The sequence below is a fragment of the Puma concolor genome, chromosome B4 (genome assembly GCF_028749965.1).
Source record: "Puma concolor isolate L17-30 chromosome B4, mPumCon1.1.hap2, whole genome shotgun sequence".
In the NCBI taxonomy this organism is placed as follows: Eukaryota; Metazoa; Chordata; class Mammalia; order Carnivora; family Felidae; genus Puma; species Puma concolor.
The window spans coordinates 108821376-108844144 of record NC_141673.1 but is presented as its reverse complement, the minus strand read 5'-3'; the positions used below and the strand labels follow the sequence as shown (position 1 = coordinate 108844144).

At 42.6% G+C, this 22769-nt stretch overlaps 1 protein-coding gene across 27 annotated transcripts in view; it reads left to right on the top strand.

Annotated features, from left to right (window-relative positions):
* Positions 1 to 22769, top strand: part of MICAL3 (microtubule associated monooxygenase, calponin and LIM domain containing 3) — a 228696-nt gene that overhangs the window by 129156 nt on the left and 76771 nt on the right. For 21 of the 27 annotated variants that reach the window (XR_015253912.1, XR_015253913.1, XM_086714507.1 and 18 more), the window contains 7 exons: positions 793 to 891; positions 2691 to 2747; positions 5159 to 5266; positions 8151 to 8258; positions 8871 to 9057; positions 20545 to 20633; positions 21391 to 21478. Coding sequence is in view for 25 of the 27 variants with exons in the window: in XM_086714507.1 (XP_086570633.1) it covers positions 793 to 891; positions 2691 to 2747; positions 5159 to 5266; positions 8151 to 8258; positions 8871 to 9057; positions 20545 to 20633; positions 21391 to 21478 (736 nt within the window). In the remaining 2 variants the exon portion in view is untranslated. The remainder of the gene's footprint in view (positions 1 to 792; positions 892 to 2690; positions 2748 to 5158; positions 5267 to 8150; positions 8259 to 8870; positions 9058 to 20544; positions 20634 to 21390; positions 21479 to 22769) is intronic. The other 6 variants (XM_086714528.1, XM_086714525.1, XM_086714529.1 and 3 more) reach the window with 3 other exon arrangements.

Genomic DNA, 22769 nt, shown 5'->3' with positions numbered 1-22769 from the left:
CTCCCATACTTCACCTGTGTGCTGCCCCACATGGTCATACTGGTCATGAGGAAATGGAGGATTCCTCTGGCCTAGAAATAAGTCATTGTTCCCTAAGTACCAAAGAGTTCTCTAAATCATAGATTCATAGGAAGGGAGTACAATGGAGAGGGGCAAAATGGGGAAATAATCCATGGATATGTGTGGTGTTCGGTTAGTGAAAGATATTTAAGTTTTATATTCTGTTTCCTGTACTTTCTTGTATTTCCTTGGTAGTTTTCCAGAACCTTTTGAGCGTGAGTGAGGGGACTGAGAAGAGGGAAGCCATGGCAGGGTTTTGTCTTGGGTGAGCCCTCAAGGAGAGTGCTGCTTTGCTGCTGGTGGGTGTAGAGGTGACTGAGCCATCAGGAGACAGTCTTCATGCTCCCCTCGTGCTATTTGGCCTGTGTGCCCTTTCTCTCTACTTACGTCCAAGCCCATTTCTTCTGTCCTCAGCTTCTCTGATAAAACTCACAAAGAATATACCCTTGATCCCTGGCATTTAGAAAGTGTTACACTGCAAGTTCTGACCCCAAGGCCAGCTGCGGAGATTACCCATGTGGTCTGTACTTACCAAACAGCGCAAGTGTGACCCAGAGGCCAACGATCGACTGTGACAAGCCATCCTCCCTAACCATACAATGATTGCTGTTGAGGATGGAGAGGCAAGGGAGGGATGGTTTTGGCAGATGCCCTTTAGTCTTTCTAGAACCAGCCAAAACATGGCTCCTGTTTCACCAATGTTCTCTCTGTTTGTGTCTGTTGGTGTAAAAGCGACGGGAAAAGGAGTGTTCTCGGACCTGCCCCAAAAAAGTGATCACACTCTCTCCTCCCCCTTCTCCACCTCCCTGTCGGGCGCCTGGCAGCCAGCAGGTGATCTTCTTTGCATGCTCCGTGGTCCTCGTCTGTGTCTTCCTGCCTGCCTGTGTAGGTGGCTAGGGTAGAGACCAAATCAGAACTCCCTCTTTTCAGAAATAACAATCAAAAAACAGAAAGATCATTTGTAGCAGAAGCACCTTTTTTGCTACAGATGAACAATTTCCAATTAGACCTCAGGATAGCACTTAATATATTCAAACCCTGGTTTAATCTAGTCCCACATCATAGGAGAACAACTATGCAAGACTAAAACTTAAACTATATTTGTCACAGATACAAGGTCCAAAAAGCCCTGGGGAACAACACATTTTTATATAACCTCATTTAAAGCAGCCACTTTTGTCTTGCTGCCCACGGAGATATAATTAGGATGGGCTTTTGGAAGCTTTTTATAGGGCCTCACTATATTACGAGTTTGGTTCCTTCTGGTTTTGAGAGCCCTGCCTCTCACTTATCCAGCTTATGCCAGCAAACACCTGTCCTTCCCATCTGCCCCACTCACACTCTAGGCAGACCATTTGAAAATGCATTATAGAGCAGTTAACCACAGACATGATTAAAGAGGATAATAAGCATACATTAATAAAGTATATTTATATAATAGATATTGACCTTTGTAGGATATTTCTATAAAATAAAATACTAATTTTAAAGGCAGGATCTATGGAAAGACATTTTCTCAACTAAGTGGCCTATTTAAAAGGGGACCCTGAGTAATGTGTCTGATTGTTAAAGGGCCACACTGTGTCCCTGGGCCTAAGAATTCAGCCATTGTAGACTGAGTAATTACCCTATGCCTTGTCTCTACATAATAACTAACACTTAGTCCCAGGCGGCATTCTCAGTTCTTGTTGTGTTACCTCCATCAGTTCTCCCAGTAACCCTACAGCAGGTACTATTATCATCTCCATGTTGCAGATGAGACTGAGGCATAGGGTAGGGAGGCCAAGTACTTTGTACAAGTTCACACAGTAAGTAATGGAGCCAGGAATTGAATGTGGGTGGTGTGACTCTGGAACCCAACCTGTGGCCTCATCCTGCCTGTGGAGACCATTATGTTTGTGGGCCACATTAGAGGCTTTGGATTAGTTCTTCCACCAGTACAAGGCCATAGGCTGAATCGTCACCAGTAATCCAAAGAGTGATGAGAGTGGCCTTCCCTTTTCCCACACAATTGCTGATAGTTGTTTCCTTGGGTCCGTAGAGGCAGCCATATGCCTGTCTTCAGGATTTCCATGCCTATCATGTACATATTCCTATCTGTTGACTGAAGATGCTTCCAGTCGTCATCCACTTCTCCCTTTAATAAATGATGCTTTGGTCCCATATGCCTATTCAGGGACCACTCCCCATCCTGGAGTTTCCTCTGGACTGTTTAACGGCCATTTGTTCCAGGCAGTTTCCATCTCCCCACCTTTCCTTTCTAATATCTTGTTGTGGAAAGCTTCACCCTTTCACCCTCCTAACCAGCTTCTCATTTTAAACCTTCCATTTAATGCCTCTGATCTTGTGCCACTGTGTGAAAGAAATATGTTTGTTCCACTTTTGTACTAACCATAGTTCTTTATTTGTGTGGCTGACCTCACTGGAGGCCAGATGGACAGAGTGCTAGACAGAAAGTTGTCCTGGGATCATGGGATTTGATTTAGATGGGATTGTGGTTTCCTGGGGTGGGGATCTGTCAGGGGCAGGGGATATGTGTTGAAATGAATTCTGAATATCTGGCACTGTCACTTAGTAGGTCCACATAGAACATTTGGATGGAGCTTAAGTCTCTACTTTGTTATTAACAGACGTACAGGGATCTTGATGCTGACAGCCGTGGCAAGCAGAGTCCCCACCATGAGAGGGTAAAAGAGCATGAATCATGGCATGGGATGCTGAGAGCCAAACGGACGGGGCACGCTGTGGTGGTGGGGCAGAGGGAAGGTGGGGATGGTCCCCTCTCCCCTTGCTTTGTGCACACTCTTGTCACTCAGCCAAGAGCAAGAATTCTTGTTGCTTAACCGTGTTGACCCATGTAAATAGCATTCACAGGAGAGCATTCATCTGCCCAGCACAGAGATCAGTAAGTGGGTGGGATTTGCTTATATCTTTGGACATTCGGGGATCTTGAGGTAGAAATAATGAGAGAACCAAAGCTCTTACTGGTGTGGGGATTTTTCAAGTATGAAGAACTGATGGAGGGGAAGGAAGGTGGTGACAAGGGTGTGTAATGAAAAGCTTTAGTGGGTCTCTTCTGAAAAACTGAAGGGGGATCTAGTGATTATACCTGGCCATCATATAATTTGATGAATAGCAGAGATGCCCATTTTTAAAAGCCTGCTTATTTTCTGAAACTTTTGGTTGTTACTGTTACCCTTAAACCTGATCCCTGAGTGAGTTAAGCTCTGCAGCAAGAGTGAAGAATCCTCTGTAACTGTTAATTTCACATGGGCCTTTTTTCTCTTATTTTTACCTCTCCTTCTGCCTTTGCTCTCTGAGAAATACAGTCACTGCGAAGGAAGCTAGTGCTGTATTCTTACACCCCGTCACCAAGCAAGAAGCAGGCAATCTGTGCTGCCAGGACCATGCGTGGATCGGTGCTGGCTTAGGGAGAGAGACCCGGGCCGAAGTGGAAGGAGGGTGTCCATTTCATCTCCTCATGCATGGCCCAGCTCTGCTTTCTTCACTTCTGTTGGGGCTGCTTCCTACCATGAGCACTGTGTGCCCAGCCTCTTTCTTCCTTCTTCCCAGGCTGTATTCCCCTCAAAAAGAAAAGTAGGTATTTTCACAAAGAAGGGCAAGCCCTACATTTCAGGGAATGCATAGTTAATGAGACCCTGATGATTTTTAATGAAGCAGTGCCTAAGTGAAGAAGAATAGAGGGAAGTGTGTAAAATAAAAGGAGAGATGGGCAGGGAGAAATTGTCAAAAGTCTAGGGCTACAGTGCCCCCAGAAGAAAGGTAGGATTTTGAGCTCAGGAAGCAAGAAGGTTTGCAGGGAATTTTCTTTCATTTTCCCAATGTATTGGTTTCCAGATTCTTCACTGCAGGGGTCCTGTCTAGATACTTATAAGGGTTACTGTATGTGTGCTCTTCCAGGATTTTCTGTCCACTATTCCATAATCTTGCCTGTGCACTCACCTGCTCCTATCCACCCCCCACCCCCACCCCCGAGTCTTCCCATTAGTTTCACTGCTTTGCCATCCCTGGGAGAGTTGCCTTTTCTCTTATTTCTCTCAGGTGGGTGATACTCTTCTACAGAGATCTCCCCCTTGGGCCTGTGTTTCTGAGCCTGCCCCAAGTGCTGAGCTGAGGGCCAGTGAGCTGGCTGAGAATCGGGAGCAGGGATGGTTACACTCCACTTCATCACCGCTCAAAGCTGTGAATTTAGTGAGGGACTAAATTGGGGGTGTGATGGATCTGCTTGGAGCTAGAGGGGCAGAGAGCTTCTCTTACCATGACAGTTCTTCCCTCCACCCTGCAAGTATTTCATCCTGAACCTTGTAGGAAACTGAGCAGTTATCACTTGCCAGAGCTCTCAGGCCCCTTCTCCCTCTCTGGGGACTGGACAGATCCTGGCTGCATGGGCCCACCACCAAGGAAGATGCCAGCTTACTTTTGCAACACATGCTGCATGCAGTGCAGAGGACTTGGGATCTTTTCTCCTGATCATTGCTGGGATTTGGCTGGCTCTTTGGCAGGCAGAGTTTCTCTGAGCACTAGCAATAGGAAGAGGCAAAGCCACATTTCTGGCCTTTATGGAGGAGTAAACTTCATTCTAGATTTGCTATTGCTATTGTTTGCTGTTTGTAAGGCCAGTGGAGTGATGAGGTGGTACAGTCTCCTTCTGCCTAGGAGAATTCCCAGCTCAAGTCTGTGAGGGTCTCTACAGAGGACATAAAGTGGGTGTGTGAGCAGGACATAGCCCCTGGCCTCTGTCTCCTCCTGGCTGGCAGGCAGCATTATCCACTTGGGGTGGATGGAGTAAAACCACCAAGCAAGAGAAGACAAGGCTTTCAGAGACGGCTCATGTCTACAGTGACCATGTTCCAGAGCGAGCTTCACTGTAAGCATGAGGCAAGGGTGAGTGAGCTGAAAGTAAAATGGAAGCTTTGAATGAGCCATTCACACCTTTGGGAACTAAGAATGTCTCTTTACTGCATTAGTTACTTAGGTAAAGGTCTAAAACTCCCAAATTCCTTACATTCAGGTCAGTGTGTAACTTTTTATTTAACATTTCCTTTGATTTTTTTTTTCTCCATCTTGTATTTTGTAGCCAGAGCCTGAACCTTCTCGCCGATTTTTTGTTGACCAGTGGGAGCTTTCTCTTAGTCTTCGCTCCTCCAACCGCCCCGCCTCTCCCTCTTCTGACTCTCTCCGACAGGTAGCACAGCCTGGAACTTGGCAAAGCTCTTTGCTCTCCAGCCTGTCGTCCTCAGTTCACCTACACAAATGTCATCAGGCCCGAGGGAGGTTGCAGAGCTCTTAACTTTGGCCTGTCTTCTGTGGGAATCCACGTGTGTGTGTGTGTGTGTGTGTGTGTGTGTGTGTGTGTGTGTGTGTGTTGTCTGTCGGTTTTGCATGTGAGGTCTGTAGGCATACACCAAAGTTAAAGAGGCTGCTAGCTTTCATTGTAACAAATTCTGTCACAGTAAACCCACTTCTATTATATTTCAACTATATAAAATAACAACAAACATTTTTCAGCCATTAACTTTTTAAATTCCAAATGTCTTCGTATGGATATGTATTAAAAAATATGAACAATAGTGTAATTAAATCTCTTAAATGGAGTGGTGAATATGCAGTATTGTGGGTGCCTCTTGCATTGTAATCACTTGAGGAGTGAACCCTGCTATTTCCCACAGTGGAACTGATCCAGCTATAGAGTAGTTTAGAGAGAGGTTGGCGGATCCTTTTGCCCTTTCTGTTTACGTTTCCTGTCCTCGAGCAGTCTGTGTGGTACGTGTGTGGAAACATATGCATGTGTGGCAGCAAAAGTATAAGTCCAGCAATTGCCACATTTAGACTGTTTCTTAAGAGTGGGGAGAAGGATACCATCTGCTATTCATGCCAGAAGAAAATAGAACTTGAGTTTCCACCTCTCTTGGGGGGATGCTTGTCATTATTACCGCATTGCTGAGAACTGAATGTGACAAATGCCTTTGCACGCAGGCAGCCCTGGGCTGTATTTGCTGAGGATGCCAGTTTCTGGTGGGAGGGAAGGGTCCTGGCCGAGCAGTGAGGATCCAGAGCTTGCTCAGTGTCCCAACCTCAGGGGTGGCATCTGGCCTACACCCTCACTTACTTTCTGCACCCTCGGTGTCAGCTGTTAAGTGACCTGCTCAGCTCTGCCTGGTGTCAGTCTGTTCCAGGAGTAAGTTTCCCTAACAGCTCTAATCTAAAGAAGGTTTAGATCTTAGAGCCACTTGTTTTTCTCAACCATTAATGGATATAAGCTGTGGAGTTAATGAACAAATGGCACCAATCCTTGGAAATCTCCTTATTTTAAATTGAAAAATAGAATTGACTCCTCAGTTCCAACTGAACCTTGGAGAATTGTTTGCTCATCTGTGCTTCTGTTATTCTCGTGTTCACATAGAGCTAGTTCCCCCTGTCCCCCCACCCCTGGAGCACTTCTCTTGTTTGTCCCTTCTCAGCCCACGGCACACCATTGCTCAGGCCAGTGATTCTCTCACACCTGGCTTTGTGTGTTGTCCATTCAAACCACTTCCTGACAGGGTTGTGGACATCCCCAAGACAACTGCTCCTGGAGTGTTTTTCTCAGTCAGAATTACAGGGCTCCCCAAACTCATTAGGCAGTTCTCTTATTCCACACAGTTTATGAGAGGAGAGTCATGCACACTAGGTGTCCTGGCCATCTCCACATGGAAGGGTGACCTTGGGAGTCTCTAAAGGACTGTCAGCAAGACTTTGACCTCAGTCCTTGGGACAGGCTCAAAGCTAGGCTGCCTAGCAGGAAGGCTTACAATTGAAATTTTGTAGTTTTGTTTGTTACTTCTTCAACATTGCTAGAAAGAGGATTGAATTGGTTGGATTTTTTTTTTTTCTTTTCTTTTTCCAACCTATGAAAAAATAATCCCTCTTGGACTAGAAACTTCCCAAGACTTCCTGACTTCCTGACTTCCCAAGACTAAACTAAGCAACTTGTCTGCATGGCTCCAGGTGTTAGCCTCCTGCAGCTGTGTTTAAGATGCCCTGCCCAGTCTAGAACACTTTGGCCTTAGTGCCTGGGTAGAACAGATAAATATTAACAGGGAGAATGGGCTGAGAAGGATTCTTCCAGATACAGCTCAGAAATATTTGATGCATATGACGGGGGTTATGAGTGAAGCATTAATAGGAGGAAGGTGATCATCACGAGTAATACTAGGCTGTTGGCATCTTTTACCCAAGTGGAGAATCAGCCTTGCAAGTGTGAGCTTAGTTTGTTTCTTTCTTTCTTTCTTTCTTTCTTTCTTTCTTTCTTTCTTTCTTTCTTTCTTTCTTTCTCTTTCTTTCTTTCTTCTTTTCTTTCTTTCTTTCTTTCTTTCTTTTTTATGTCTTTTATGTTTATTTGTTTTTGAGAGAGAGAGAGAGGCAGAGTGCAAGTGGTGGAGGGGCAGAGAGAGAGAGGGAGACAGAATCCAAAGCAGGCTCCAGGCTCTGAGCTGTCAGCACAGAGCCCAACGCAGGGCTCGAACCCACAAACCACGAGATCATGACCTGAGCCGAAGTCAGACGCTTAACCAACTGAGCCACCCTGGCACCCCAAGCTCAGTTTTTTTTCTAAATGGTGAAATAACTTGCCAAGCCCTCTCCTAGACCCAACTTGAAACATAATGTTAATCTGGACATGTGCCGTGTGGGTGGGAGTTATTCCTCTTGAATTCTTTGTATGTAATTTGAGTCACTAGGGTATAGGCCCTTCTTACTCTGTTCTATATTTGTATCCATCCTGTCTTCCCACCTCCCTGAACTGTATGCTCTGAAAAGACATGGAAGACTAAGTTCTCCCTTACTGAGTTTAATTATTCCTGCAGGCATTACTCTTACCTCTGCTGATACCTCTGTGTGGACGTTGACACCCATTTTTCTGACCACCAAGTTTCCCTGCTTGTGGGCACTGTGTTGGCATGGTTTGCTGCTGCACCTTGTATTCATTTTATACCTTTCAAAGATTTTTTTTCCCCCTGTCTTCTTAATTTATTTTTTTTTTCCTTCTCATTTTCCATCATTCTGGTCATTTTATAATCTCCAACCAATAGAAGTATATAAAGATGTACACTGGCGGAGTGAGCTCATTGGCTGAGCAGATAGCCAATCAGCTTCAAAGGAAAGAACAGCCCAAAACCCTTCTAGACAAGAAGGAACTGGTAAGAGATATATTAAGGGCACCGTCTGTCTAGATATAGCACAGCTGTGGTAAATAAACCTGGTTTATTCTAAGTAGCTTAGTAACATATATACCTAATATATGCCATGTGGTAACTTTTTTTAAAGATATCTGAAGTTTGTAACTGAATTTCTAGGACTGACTGGCTGTTTAGAATGTTGTGTGGAAAAACATACTTAGTATCTGTAAAAGTGATTGTTTGCTCTGGAGTCCTAGAGGCCCACATTCATGTAGAACGACGTGAACTCTGAGTAGGTATTTTTATGCTACCTTCAAAACACAATTCTGTCAAAATAATTTGGTTTGTTATGAAATTGTGTAAAACCAACTGGGGATTCCTCTTGGGTGTTGATTAACATCGATTCAGAACCCAGCTAATGCCGATTGCTACATAGAGGGCACATGTGACAGTCACTGCACTAGTGCCATTGTTCTTCGGGAGAGCCAATAATAAAGTGAGCCATCGTAGTCTGTCTCAAAACAAAATTGCTTAGTGAGGGTTAGTTTCACATATGGAGAGGGTCGTGCACCTCCAGGAGGTGAGTCTAAGAAGTGTTGGCTCTGACAGATCTTCCACCATCCCCCATTACAGGGCTCGATAAAGAAGGAGTTCCCACAGAACTTAGGAGGCAGCGACACGTGCTACTTCTGTCAGAAGCGGGTCTACGTGATGGAGAGACTGAGTGCTGAGGGCAAGTTCTTCCATCGGAGCTGCTTCAAATGCGAGTACTGCGCCACTACCCTGCGCCTCTCGGCTTATGCCTACGACATCGAGGATGGTGAGTCTATTTGCACTTGAGGCCATACTTAGAAACTGAGCTTAGGGGCACTTTTTTCCACGTGAGCTGACCTTAGGGCTCTTACTGCATTCTTATATATACATTTTTTCTGCCTCTCCTAACCCTTCCCATCCATCTCCCTCTACTCTTTATTTTTTCTCTAAGACTCTTTCTTATAAATATTTCCCTAAAGTCACCAAGCTGTAGCACAGCATTACTCAGTAATGACGGTAATGAGAATGGCATGCGTTAATGTAAATCACTTCCCTGGCTTCACAGACACTTGCTTTCTTACCTCAGGGTGGGATCTTAAGATAAAAGGGACACAAAGAGAATAAGGTATTTTTGTCTTTACTTTAGAGAAGGGGAAATGACAGGCCTGTGGAAGTCACATTTCTTGCCTCTGGTCAATAACAGCAAATTGAAACTAGATTTCACGCCCTTGGGGTTCTGAGACTTTTGCTTCCTGAGGATGACTGAATTATGCCCACCTCTCTCTAGCATCACCGTTTCTCTGATGAATTGAGAGTTTGTAGCACAGGATCTAAATCTAATTTACTACAGTGTCCAAGCCCTGGCCTTTTGTAATGTTTGTTGCTTTTATAAATAGAACGACGTTAATGGAGCAGAAGGTGGAGAATTATGCAAACAATAAAGCCTAATAGACAGAGGCAGGCTGGCATGCCTGCCATCTAAAGACTCTTTAAAACTCCTTAAAGTAACTGACTACTACACTCATTCCTATGGAATGCTGAAGGAATGTCTTGAAAGGCAGGCTTACTGATTCAAAAGTAATGAAAAGATCTAGATTAATGGGAGTCCTCATAGAGGTGGCATTATGTGCCCTCTTTTTGGATTCCTGGACCCAAATCCAATGTGGGGGCAGGGTGGTGGAGTCCCCTACCCCCGCCCCAATACCAAGTAATTCTCCAACATCAGCAGGGTGTCTAAGAATTCAGCTCAATTCTGACACTAACTACTCGACCCAGAGATAGCATCAGATTCCACACGTTAAGGGCTCAGGCCAGTAAAACTGTCCCTTGCCCCCTACTTTAGACACTAGTCATAAGCCCCAGGCTATTACCTGTGCTTCTGACCACCAGCTACAGATTGGGGGTTCCAACGACCTCCTTCTTAGGTTCTTCTCATTTGCTAGAGTGGCTCACAGAACTCAGGAAAACACTTACATACCAGTTTATTAAAGGATATGGTAAAAGATAACAAATCAACAGCCACATGAAGAGATACATAGGGCAAGGTCTAGGGAAAGGGCATAGAGCTTCCATGCCGTCTCCAGGGACACCACTTTCCCCACATCTCTATATGTTTGCCAACTTGGAAATTCTCTGAACCCCATCCTCTTGGGTTTTTATGGAGGCTTCATTGTGTAGTCATGTTTGACCAAGTCATTGGCCATTGTTTGATTCAATCTCCAGCCCATCTCCCTTGAGGGGTTGAGAGGTATCCTGGAAGTCCAACCCTCAAATCACATGGTTGGTCCTCCTGGCAACAGCCCCTGCCCTTGGGTGGGATCCAAAAGTCACATTAATTGTTACAGCCAAAGATACTTTTATCTCTGTCAACACTTGGGGAATTTCAAGCGTTTGGAGCTGAGTCAGAAACTGGATGAAGACCGAATATACATGAGAAATATATTTGGTTATCTGAATGACTACATATATATGTCTTATAAATCACACTATGGTATGTCCATTATATTGGTAGGTAATTTTTGACTGAGGAGATGGTAAGGTGATGTCACATAGGAGAGGGACACCACCATTAGGAAGTGGTCACTTTAGTCATCCAGGCTCTGCTAATAATGAATAAATAGGCAGCTCTGTCAGAAGTAGCAACAAAGCAGCCAAAGTACTGAACTGAGAAAAGCTAACTCTAACCATTATGGGGTAGCTGGTCCTTAACTTTAGTAAAAAGCACCACCCAGTCAGGGAAGAGTTAAGACAGTTGACTAAATAACTAAAGTATATTCTTAGGTATCAAATTTTCTGTTCCACCATTCCTACACACCTGCTCTTTCTGTAACGCCTCTGATTTCTAAGGGTAGGGATTGGCAGATGGAGCCCATCCAGTGTCTTTTAACTGTCCTTGATGCTGGGGTTATTTTAGTTAGCCTTTTACTGAAGTCTGGCTAGAAAGAAGATCGCTCAAGGTCCAGCCAATTAATTGATTTACAAATACTTTTGCCCATAGATTGTTGTGTACTTGTCTTTGCCACATTCTCTTGAGGACACAGATGAAATGTAAAATGTTCCTCAAGGAGCTTACATTCTGTTGGGCATGATAAGACCAGGGCACATGGAGCAACAACAACAATGAAGAGTATATGATTAAGGGCTAACAGACGACGTACAGATTTTAACTTTGTAGAAGTTTAGAGGAAGAAGAAATCAATGAAGCTCAGTAGCCTTTAGGAATGACTTAACTGACCTTAGGTGAGACTCTGAGAGAGAAGTATGAAATGGCCAAGTAGAGGAAGAGATGGCATACTAGGCAAGAGAACGACAGGAGCTCAGGTGGAAATGACTGTGACACTGGGCACAGACGAGGCTGGTTGGTGCTTTGTTGTTGACACTGGGGCGGGGAGGACAGTGGATCCAAACAAGCTTCCCAAATTCTAACCCAGATAAACTTTTCATCAGCTCAGCCCCACGACAAAAGACAAGTGAACTGGGGAAAAGAATGGAATTTTGGGGCTCCTGAAGTTTTAGCCTGTTGTTCATCCACATTACCATGTGACTCAGAAATCTAACTGAAGGCCCTCAGATAAGAAAAAGACAGGAAAGTCATAGCTCATTTGTAGGAGGAAAGAAATAACCCCCACACTATGCTGGGCTCTTTAACATGTACCGTGTCATTCTGCCTTCACAACAACCCTATACAGAACTAGTTTTATTATTGCAATTTTATATACATCAGGAAAGTGAATTCAGAGAAGTTGTAAATGCTTGTTCAAGTTCACACAACTAGTAAGTACTGGTTTGCACTAAATGACCTCTGGGATCCCTTCCAGGTTGGCCTCCTGGGATTAGTGACTCTGGGCCCATGTCAGCTCCACACAGGTGAACTGAGAATCTTACACTTTAGAGAAACATCCACCTTTTTTTACCCTTGTCCCTAATTAGTCTTCCCTTCAGCTCTTTTAAAAGGATGCAGTTTACCCGAAAACTAAGATCTTCTTTCTCTTCCCAAATACTCGCTTATTTTCAACTGCTGCCAGCTCTTAAGACAAGGACTCTAAATCAGACAGTACATCAGGTCATTCCCTGTCGCCTCAAGGAGAGAAAACACCCTACTGGCTAAGGTGTTTTGTGAAGGGCCTCCATTGGTAGCAACAAGCCTAAAATAGTCCACTGCTCTCCATCTCTGTGAGTACCACCCTGACCGCACTCTGCATCTTCCACCTGGACTACTGATCTCCCTGCCTCCACCATTGCCCCCTATAGTCTGCTTCCACAAAGCAACCGAGGAATCTTAAAAGATGTAAATCGGATTTTTGCAACCTCCTGATTTGTACTCTTATGGTCCGCTGTAGTACAAATAGAATCTGCTGGGGCTGAGAGCTTTGCATGTCTACTCCAGCCTGCATTTCCTGTCCCTAGCTCACTATACTCCTGCCACACTGGTCTCTTTCCATTTCATAAACATGATTAGGCCACTGCTTACCTTAGCAGTTGGCACTGTCTCCTCTCCTGGAATACACTTCCCCCTAATCTTTACAGGGTGGGCTTTTTGTCATTCACTTCTTCACTCACATATTTTCCCCTCAGAGGGGCATTTTTCAGACCTCCTGATCTCTAGTACTCATCACTGCTTGGTACTTATTCACATATCATCTGCTCCATCCGAGCAGAGACTAGTCTGTCTTCTTGACTGGAACATTCTCAGTGTTTAGATTTGTACCTGTCCTATAATGGCACTCAGTAAGTTATTGAATGAATAAATGCATGGCCCCATTTTGGCTTAAGCTTGTCCTTTAGCCATCTGTTTCCTCCAATTTCTTTTTCTAGTCTTTCCCATAGTTAATTATCAAGATTTCATTTATTTAGATCATCTAAAATCAGTGGCTTGACTGAATCAACCATAATTTGTGGGTAGTTTATAACATTAGCGTGGTTGTATTCACTAATTGAGACAGGCATTATAGTGTAGTGACTAAAGGTATAGGTCTTGGAGTCAAGCTTACTAGTAGGTTCAAGTCCTCTGTGAGATTTACTGAGTAGGGGACACTTTGGGCAGGTTGCTTAATGCTTCTGTGCCTCAACTAGAAAAAGGTGGATAATAATATCTACCTTATTGAGTTCTGAGGATTAAATTAATTGATAGACGTTATAATACATATCTGGCACGTGGTAAATGTTACATAAAAATTAGCTCTTTTTGAGACTATATGTCCATCAACTGACAAATGGATAAAGAAGATGTGGTTTATATTTACAATGGAATACTACTTGGCAATGAGAGAATGAAATCTGGCCATTTGCAGCAATGTGGAGGGAACTGGAGGGTATTATGCTAAGTGAAATAAGTCAGGCAGAGAAAGACAGATACCATATGTTTTCACTCGTATGTGGATCTTTAGAAACTTAACAGAAGACCATGGGAGAGGGAAAGGGGAAGAAAAAAGTTACAGAGAGGGAGGGAGGCAAACCATAAGAGAGACTCTTAAGAACTGAGAACAAACTGAGGGTTGACGGGGGGTGGGGAAGAAGGTAAAGTGGGTGATGGGCATGGAGGAGGGCACTTGTTGGGATGAGCACTGGGTGTTGTATGGAAACAAATTTGACAATAAATTGTATTTAAAAATAATAAAATAATAATTAAAAATAATTAGCTCTTTTTGTTATTAATCTAAGAAGCAAAAAGTACCACCAAGTTGAATGTGGAAAGAGTTTGAGGCAGAAGACATTAATTGAGCACCTATAACACATAATGTGGTCTCTCATTTACTTATCTCACCCTGTGAGTATTATCTTCATATTCTACATGAAGAAACGTTTCAAAATGCTAAATAGTTTACATGCCTATTGAGTCGTTGAGACAGTATTTAAACTGAGATCTGACTTCAGAGCTCATATTCCTTCTATCACATTGTACTGCATTTATAGAGAAAACAAGTTTCTGGAATTTTCTTGATAATTACCTTTTGGTTAGGCTTGTGGGACTTGTTTTGAAACCTAAGCCTCTTTTCTTTATTAAAATAGAATACTGTAGCAGAATTCAATGAGGATTCCCTGGAGGTTAGCCTACTGAGCTGTATTTTAAAATCTAGGATTCTACTTTGTAGAAAAAAACAAACTAATGCAGGGGAAAAAATACAAGAAAGGAGTGAAAGTAACTATAACTGTAGTTTTCTTTTTTTTTTCTTACATTTATTTATTTTTGAGACAGAGACAGAATGTGAGCTGAGAAGGGGCAGAGAGAGAGGGAGACACAGAATCCAAAGCAAGCTCCAGGCTCCTAGCTGTCGGCACAGAGCCCCACGCAGGGCTCAAACTCAGGAGCTGCGAGATCATGACCTGAGGCAAAGTTGGACTCTTAACTGACTGAGCCATCCAGGCACCCCTATAACTGTAGTTTTCTGATACTGTAATAAAATAAGACTTGGTAACAAGTAATAGAAACTCAAGTCAGATTAAAGTTGAAGCATTAGATTTATATCTTCTTTCTAGATAGCAGTCTCAGAGAAGGGCTGCCCTTCCTCACTATCCCTGAGAATCCCCAAGAATGGCTCTGGTTAGCCTGACTTAGCCACATGCTATATCCTGCAGTGGGCTAGAAGGAAAGGGGATATTATGATTGGCCTATATAGGTCATATATTTATTTTTGTGGTGGATAATTTTAGGCCTCATGGTTGATAGCCCATCAAAATCACGTGGAGGAGGGAAGTGTTCCATAAAGAAGATTAAAATACAGAACAGACAAAAAAGTAGTATACGATCCAAGGACTAATAGTTTTGTCTTTTCCTAATTACATTTTCTCTCTTAGCCAAAATTCACAAAAGTGAAATGGTTTATTACAGATTGTCCAAGCTGAAAAAAAACAACCCATGATTCATCTCCCCTCATAGAGAAAAAAGCAGTGAGATTGTTGGTCCTTTGGCTATCAGTGTTCCTGACAATAGATGTAGTGTTTCTGAGTTCTGGTTAAGTGCCAAAAGGTAGTGGGAAATTCTGTTTCAGAAAACATATTATGTATATGAATATTATTTGACTTATAAAAGTCCATAAACTATGTTTTTCTAAAAGATTTTGTGTTGGGAAGCAGGGTACAGGTAAAAGTACAGAGAAATCAGTTACTTTGAAGGAAAAGAAGAAAGATGTAATCAGAGCACCAAGTAAAGGGGAAAAAAGAAAGAAGTCCATCTCATTTTTATTTCCTTTGACTTTTAGGTCCTCCCCTTTTTTTCTTAGCTTTATTGAGATATAATTGACGCATAACATTATATAAGTTTAAGGTGTACAGTGTGTTGACTTATACTTTTATAAATTGTAAAATGATTATCACCATAGTGTTAGGTACCTCCTTCATCCTATCACATAGTTACTAATTTTTTTTGTGGTAAGAACTTTTAAGGTCCATTCTCTTAGCAGCATTCAAGCATATAATACAGCATGGTTAGCTATAATCGCCATGCTGTACATTAGATTCCCCAAGCTTGTTAATCTTGTAACTGAAAGTTTGTACTCTTTGACCAGTATCTCCTCATGTTCCCCACCCCTTAACCACTGGTAACCACCATTGTGCTATCTCCTGAGTTTGTCTTTTTTTAGATTCCACATATAAGTGAGATTATACAGTTTTTGTCTTTCACTATCTGACTTACTTCACTTAGCAAAGTGCCTTCAGGGTCCATCTAAGTTATTACAAATGGCAGGATTTCCTTCTTTCTCATAGCTGACTAATACTGTCTTGTGTATATATACCACATCTTTTTTATCCATTCATTCATTGACAGACATTTAAGGTTGTTTCCATATCTTGGCTATTGTGAGTAATGCTGCAGTGAACATGGAAGTGCAGAAACTGTACAAGATCCTGATTTTCCGTTTCTTTGAATATATACCCAGGAGTGGAATTTTTGGACCATATGGCAGTTCTATTTTTAATTTATTGAGGGACAGCCACACTGTTTTCCAAAGTAGCTGCGCCAATTTACATTCCCACCAGAAATTCATCAGGGTTCCTTTTTCCTCGTACCCTTACCAACACTTAATTCTTCTCTTTTTGATGGTAGCATTATAACTGGTGTGAGGGGATATCCTGTGGTTTTGATTTGCATTTCCCTAATGACTAGTAATATTGAGCATCTTTTCATCTACCTGCTGTCCATTTGCATATCTTTTTTGGAAAACTGTCTCTTCAGTTCTTCTGCCCATTTTTTAATCAGGTTGTTAGCTTTTTTGCTGTTGAGTTGTATGAGTTCTTTATATATTTGGATATTAACCCCTTGTCAGATACATGATTTGCAAATATTTTCCCCATTCTGTAGGGAGAAGTATTGCTTTTTCATTTTGTTGATTGTTTCTCTTACTGTGCAGGCACTTTTGACTTTGATGTCATCTCACTTCTGTAGTTTTTGCTTCCGTTGCTTGTGCTTTTGCTGTCATATCTAGGAAATCACTGCCAAGACCACTGTCAAGGAGTTTTTCCCCTGTTTTCATATAGGAGTTTTGTGGTTCGAGGCCTTACACTTAAGTTTTTAATCCATTGCAAGTTCATTTTTGTGAGTGGTATAAGACGGGTCAATTTCATTTTTCTGCATGTGGTTATCCAGTTTTCCCATCACTGTTGGGAAGAGCTGTCCTTTCCCCATCAAGTATGCTTGGCTCCCTTCTCAAATATTAGTTGTCTGTATATGTGGTGTTTATTTCTGGGTTCTTGATTCTGTTCCATTGGTCTGTGTCTGTTTTTATGCCAGTACCATATACTATGTTGATTACTGTAGCTTTGTGATAGAGTTTGAAATCAAGAAGTATGATGCCTCTGGCTTTGTTCTTCTTTCTCGGGATTGCTTTAGCTATTCAGTGTCTCTTGTGGCTCCATTCAAATTACAGGTTTTTTTTTTTTTTCTATTTCTGTGAAAAATGCCATTGGAATTGTGATAGAAATTGCATTGGATCTATAGATGGTTTGGGTAATATGGACATTTTAACAATATTAATTCATTAATATCTTTCCCTTTGTGTCTTTTTTTATTGTCTTTTATTTATCTATTTATTTATTTAGAGAACAAGAGCAAGAGCAGGGGAGGGGCAGAGAGAAGGAGAGAGAGAGAGAATCCAAAGCAGGCTCTGTGCTGTCAGTGCAGAGCCTAACACGATGCTCAAACTCACGAACCACGAGATCATGACCTGAGCTGGAACCAAGAGTCGGACGCTTGACTGAGCCACTCAGGCTCCCCTTGTTTGTGTCTTCTTAAATTTCTTTTATCAAAGTCTTGTAGTTTTCAGTGTATTGGTCTTTCACTTCCTTAATTAGATTTATTCCTAAGTATTTTGTTGTTTTTTGTTTTGTTTTGTTTTTAATTTTTTTTTCAACGTTTTTTATTTATTTTTGGGACAGAGAGAGACAGAGCATGAACGGGGGAGGGGCAGAGAGAGAGGGAGACACAGAATCGGAAACAGGCTCCAGGCTCCGAGCCATCAGCCCAGAGCCTGACACGGGGCTCAAACTCACGGACCGCGAGATAGTGACCTGGCTGAAGTCGGACGCTTAACTGACTGCGCCACCCAGGCGCCCCGAGTATTTTGTTGTTTTTGATGCTAGTGTGAATAGGATTGTTTTCTTTACTTTTTCAGATGTTTTGTTGTTAATGTATAGAAACAGTTGCTTTCAGGGTGCCTTCATGGCTCATTCAGTTAAGCACCTGTCTCTTGATTTCAGCTCAGGTCATGATCTCACAGGTTGTGAGATCGAACCCTGTGTCAGGCTCTGTGCAGACAGTGTGGAGCCTGCTTAGGATTCTCTCTCTCCCTCTGCTTGTCCCCTGCTTACTCTTTCTCTCTCCCTCTCTCTCTCAAAATAAGTAAATAAACTTTAAAAAAAAGAAACAATTACTTTCTGTGTATTGTTGATTTTGTATCTTGCAATTTTACTTAATTTGTTGATTAGCTCTGGCAGTGGAATCTAGTCTAGGATTTTCTGTATGTAAGATCACCATCTGCAAACAAAGACACTTTTATTTCTTCCTTTCTTATTTGGATGCCTTTTATTTCTTCCTCTTACCTGATTACTCTGGCTAGGACTAGTACTTTCTTGAATAGGAGTGGTGAGAGTGGGCATCCTTGTGTTCCTCATCTTAGAGAAAAAGTTTTCAACCTTTTACCTTTGAAATGATATTGACTGTGGTTTTGTTGTATATGATGTTTCTTGTATTGAGGTATGTTCCTTCTATACCCAATTTGTTGATGTTTTTATCATGAAACGGTGTTATATTTTGTCAAATGCTTTTTCTGCATCTGTTGAGATCATATGATTTTTATCTTTCACTTTGTTTGTGTGGTGTATCACATTTATTGATTTGTGTATGTTGAACCATCCTTGCATCCCAGGGATAAATCCCACTTTGTTGTTTTGTTGAATTGGGTTTGCAAATATTGTGTTGAGAATTTTGCATTTGTATTCATCAGGGTTATTGGTCTGTAATTTTCTTGTAGTATACTTATCTGGCTTTGGTATCAGAGTAGTGCTAGCCTCATAAAATAATTTGGGGAGTATTTCCTCCTGTTTAGTTTTTTGGAATAGTTTGAGAAGGATTGCTGTTAATTCTTCTATAAATATTGGGCGGGGTGGGGGGGGGCGCCTGCCTGGATGGCTCAGTCAGTTGAGCGTCTGACTTGGGCTCAGGTCGTGATCTCATGGTTAGTGGCCCCAGGTCGTGATCTCATGGTTAGTGGCCCCGTGGCAGGCTTTGTGCTGATAGCTCAGAGCCTGGAGCCTGGCTGGGATTCTGTGTCTCCTTCTGTCTCTGCCCCTCCTGACTCAGGTGCACGCACACATGCTCGCTCACTCTCTCCTCTCTCTGAAAAATAAACATTTAAAAAAATTTTTTAATAAAAAATTAAAATAAATAAATGTTTAGTGGAATTCACTATCTGCTCCTGGACTTTTCTGTTTGGGGAGAGTTTTGATTACTGATTCAGTCTCCTTGCTCAGTATTGGTCTGTTTAGATTTTCTCTTTCTTCCTGATTCAGTCTTGGTATGATATATATTTTTCGGTCTTTGTTCATTTCTTCTAGGTTATCCAGCTTTTTAGTGTATAATTATACATAGTAGCTTCTCATGATCCTATTTCTTTGGTATCAGTTGTAATGTCTCCTCTTTCATTTCTGATTTTTTTTTGAGTCTTCTGTTTTTCTGAATTAGTATAGTAAAGTAAAGTAAAGTAAAGTAAAGTATAGTATAGTATAGTATAGTATAGTATAGTATAGTATAGTATAGGTTTGTCCATTTGGTTTATTGTTTCAAAAAGCTGGCTCTTAGTTTTCATTGCTCTTTTTTATTGTTTTTCTGGTTAGGTTCTCTTATGTTAACTTTGAGAGCAGAAAAGTTTGTTTTGTCAGAGGAGTACCCTTTGCAAATGAAAAGGATAAGTGGGATTACTCCTGTTTCAACAGTTTCTATAGTATGGTCTGTCCTTTAATTTTCAAAAGCCTTGGCTCTTTTAAAGTGGGAGTAAGGGAAGGTTTAAAAAAAAAAAATGACCTTTTGTGACTGACTCCCACTACCGGTGTCATGGGAAAAGCCAGGATCTGTTTTTCAAATTTTGGGCCACACCTGCAAAAGAAAATGTTTAGGACCCAGTAAACACCTATAAACACAACTAAAAGCTGTAAGGACTGATACTTAACTCTAAGTATGCCACTGTGCACTCTAATGCATTTTGTTGTGCTTCATTCTATTCATAGTCCATGGCAGGATTGTTTGGTTTCATTTTGTATTGGTTTTTAATGCTGATCCCACCCACTAAGGGGTCATAAGGCTGGCTTGTGGATAGTTGTGGGAGAGGGGAGCAGCAGAGGGGGTCCTGTCAAAGCCAGTGCTCAATGCCGCCCCACCCCCTGCAGTCTTCACGCCTCCACCCTGCGCTTATGTTCATTCTGGTTTCCCCAGAAATGTTACTCCCAGCTTTCCATGTGACCACATCTTTGTTCTACACACACTGCCACTTTGTTTGCTGGCCCTGCCATGCAGGCTTCACGTCTTTGCTCTGGGCGCTGATTGGGTGATCGCTCAATGGCCTTCACATATCCAAAAGAAACCCCCTCCCCCTTCGGGCAAAAGGGAGAGGAGGGCTGAAATCAAAGTTTATAGGGAGGGCTTGGCTTCCTTGGACAAGAACCCTGGGCAGTGGTGACAGCACCCTGTGGCTAGAGGAGAGAGATAGGAGTGTGCTAAGACGAGGGAGTCAAGTTCAGAATTAAGAGTCTTGCTCACTTCTTTTCTCCTGCCTCTTCTGCACAGGTAAATTCTACTGCAAACCACACTACTGTTATCGACTCTCCGGCTCCGCACAGAGGAAGAGACCGGCAGTGGCTCCTCTGTCTGGCAAGGTAATGGTAATCTATGTGTAAGTGGGGGAGAAGCAGCAGGCACATTTCTGCACAGTGACAGGTGAAGGTGTGGCCAGCAGGGCCTGCTGAAAGGCCACTAAATTGCCTTTCCTTTGGGTGGGAATGACCTGAGAGATGGTCGCAGTCCATTTGGGAAGGAAACCAACTCTTCAAGTATAATCTAATGTTGCATTTCACTAAGGTAATGTTCCACACACCACCAGAGTTGGATTTGAGAGACTATATTAGACCCTCCCTCCTGCTCACTCATATAAAAGACTTTTGTCATTGTAAATAAACATCTTTCTGAGAGACGGACACCCTGAAAAGGAACGTGGCTGTAAATAATCTGCACTTTCTTTATTTCTGTGAATTACTTTACTAAGTACCTTTTTTCCTTCTTTTTTTTTTTTTTTAATGAGAGTAACTAGCTTCTCCACCTGTCTTTATCAAGATAAACCAGGTATTCCCTTTGCTACATGATATTACCTTGTCAGCATGCAGGCTAACACATCCTTGAGAGGTTTTTGTTGACTGTAGTGGCACTTGTGGGGAAAGGAAAGGTATTCCAGGGTAGACCTAGATTTTGACTCTTGGTGATTTCTACATGAAATATGTCCTGTTTTTTTTTAATACTGTGAGACATACAGCCTGGATTGACAGGTGAGCGCAGTAAATCAGCCAGGCAGGTGTCACCACCTCCTGAGATTTGAGTGCTTCAGTCAGTCACTCTTCTTTTTCTTGCGGACTTTCCTAGGAGGCCAGAGAACCCCTGCAGGATGGCCCCACTGTGGACACAAATGGACGGGCCAGCGCCGTTGCCAGCCCTGCTGAGAGAACCCCAGGTAGCCTCACTTCCTTGTTTGGCTGGGTGGCGCGTCACTCTCTTGGCCTCTGTGACAAGGCCAAGGGGATGAGCCAGCACCTCCAAAGCAACATTTCTTCGATTGGGCATCAAGTGACCCAAAACCCTTTGGACTCCTTTTTCATGTGCCAGCTGCTTGCATTTGGAGTCCCCTTTCTCTATGGCCTGTCGGAGGTGCTGGTACAAATCAGAGGGGAGTTTCATTGGCAGACCGTGAGCCAGTAGGGGCACCATCTAGTAAGCGGGATCACCCAAGCTTCAGTAATGTCTATTCAGAATCTCAAAGTACTGTTGCTATAGCCCTGGGGCCTGCCCACACCGATCAGACACACTGGGGTGGTTGGTCTAGGCCCCATCCAGGTAAACAGGAATTCTGAATAGGCTGCTTTTATCACTGACCCGAGTGAGAATCTAGAGTCACAGGGCCTTCTTGTCTTGGACTCCTTTGACAGAGCATGGAATTGCAATAAGACCCCATGATCTGGATTTATGTTCACCCAAACTTGAAATTTTTGCATCCCACTCCCTACTTAGGTATCTAGATAAGCTGACATGGCTCTTCTATTTGACCTGTAACCCACTAAAGGACATGCCCTGTCCTGATCACTTTGGGGCATTTGAACTTCTAATGGAACCAAACCCTAATTTGTTCCATTTCAACTAATCATTTCCTTATGTCAGGAGATGAATGACACTATCCCTACCTCTAAAAAACACATTTATTCTGGTTTTAGCTCATGGCTCGTGGACATTAGGTTTGTTGTGAGGAATTGTAGTTTAAAATTGAGTCTCTTTGCTATATGTCAAGCCAGCCTGTGAGATGTGTACCACAAACTGTGGAGTGGTCCTAATGCCCTCATTACAGCCCCAGACTAGACACAGCCCAGGGTCATTGTGTAGGTGAGACAGGAAGTCAACAGGGCCATGTTTCTATATCTCACACTTTTTCTGTCTTTCACAGCAGATATATCTCAAGCAGCCATTTACAAACTCATGAAAATTACCATATAAAAACTAAAGATTATCAGCTAATGCTAGGAACTATGGAGAAGGAGTTGGTAGTGAAATTTCCAAATTGGAAAAGAGAAGGATTATCCACTCCACTTTCAAATGAGAGATTTTCAGAGTTGCTTCCTTCCCTGTGCTTAAGAACTGGAGAAAGGGAGAATATACCCAGAGAGGCAGGGATTTGGAAACCGAGACCCTGCAAACCCCAGCTGAGCTAGGTAAAATTCGGCCTCTCCTCCTATGTATGCCCTTATTATAATCCA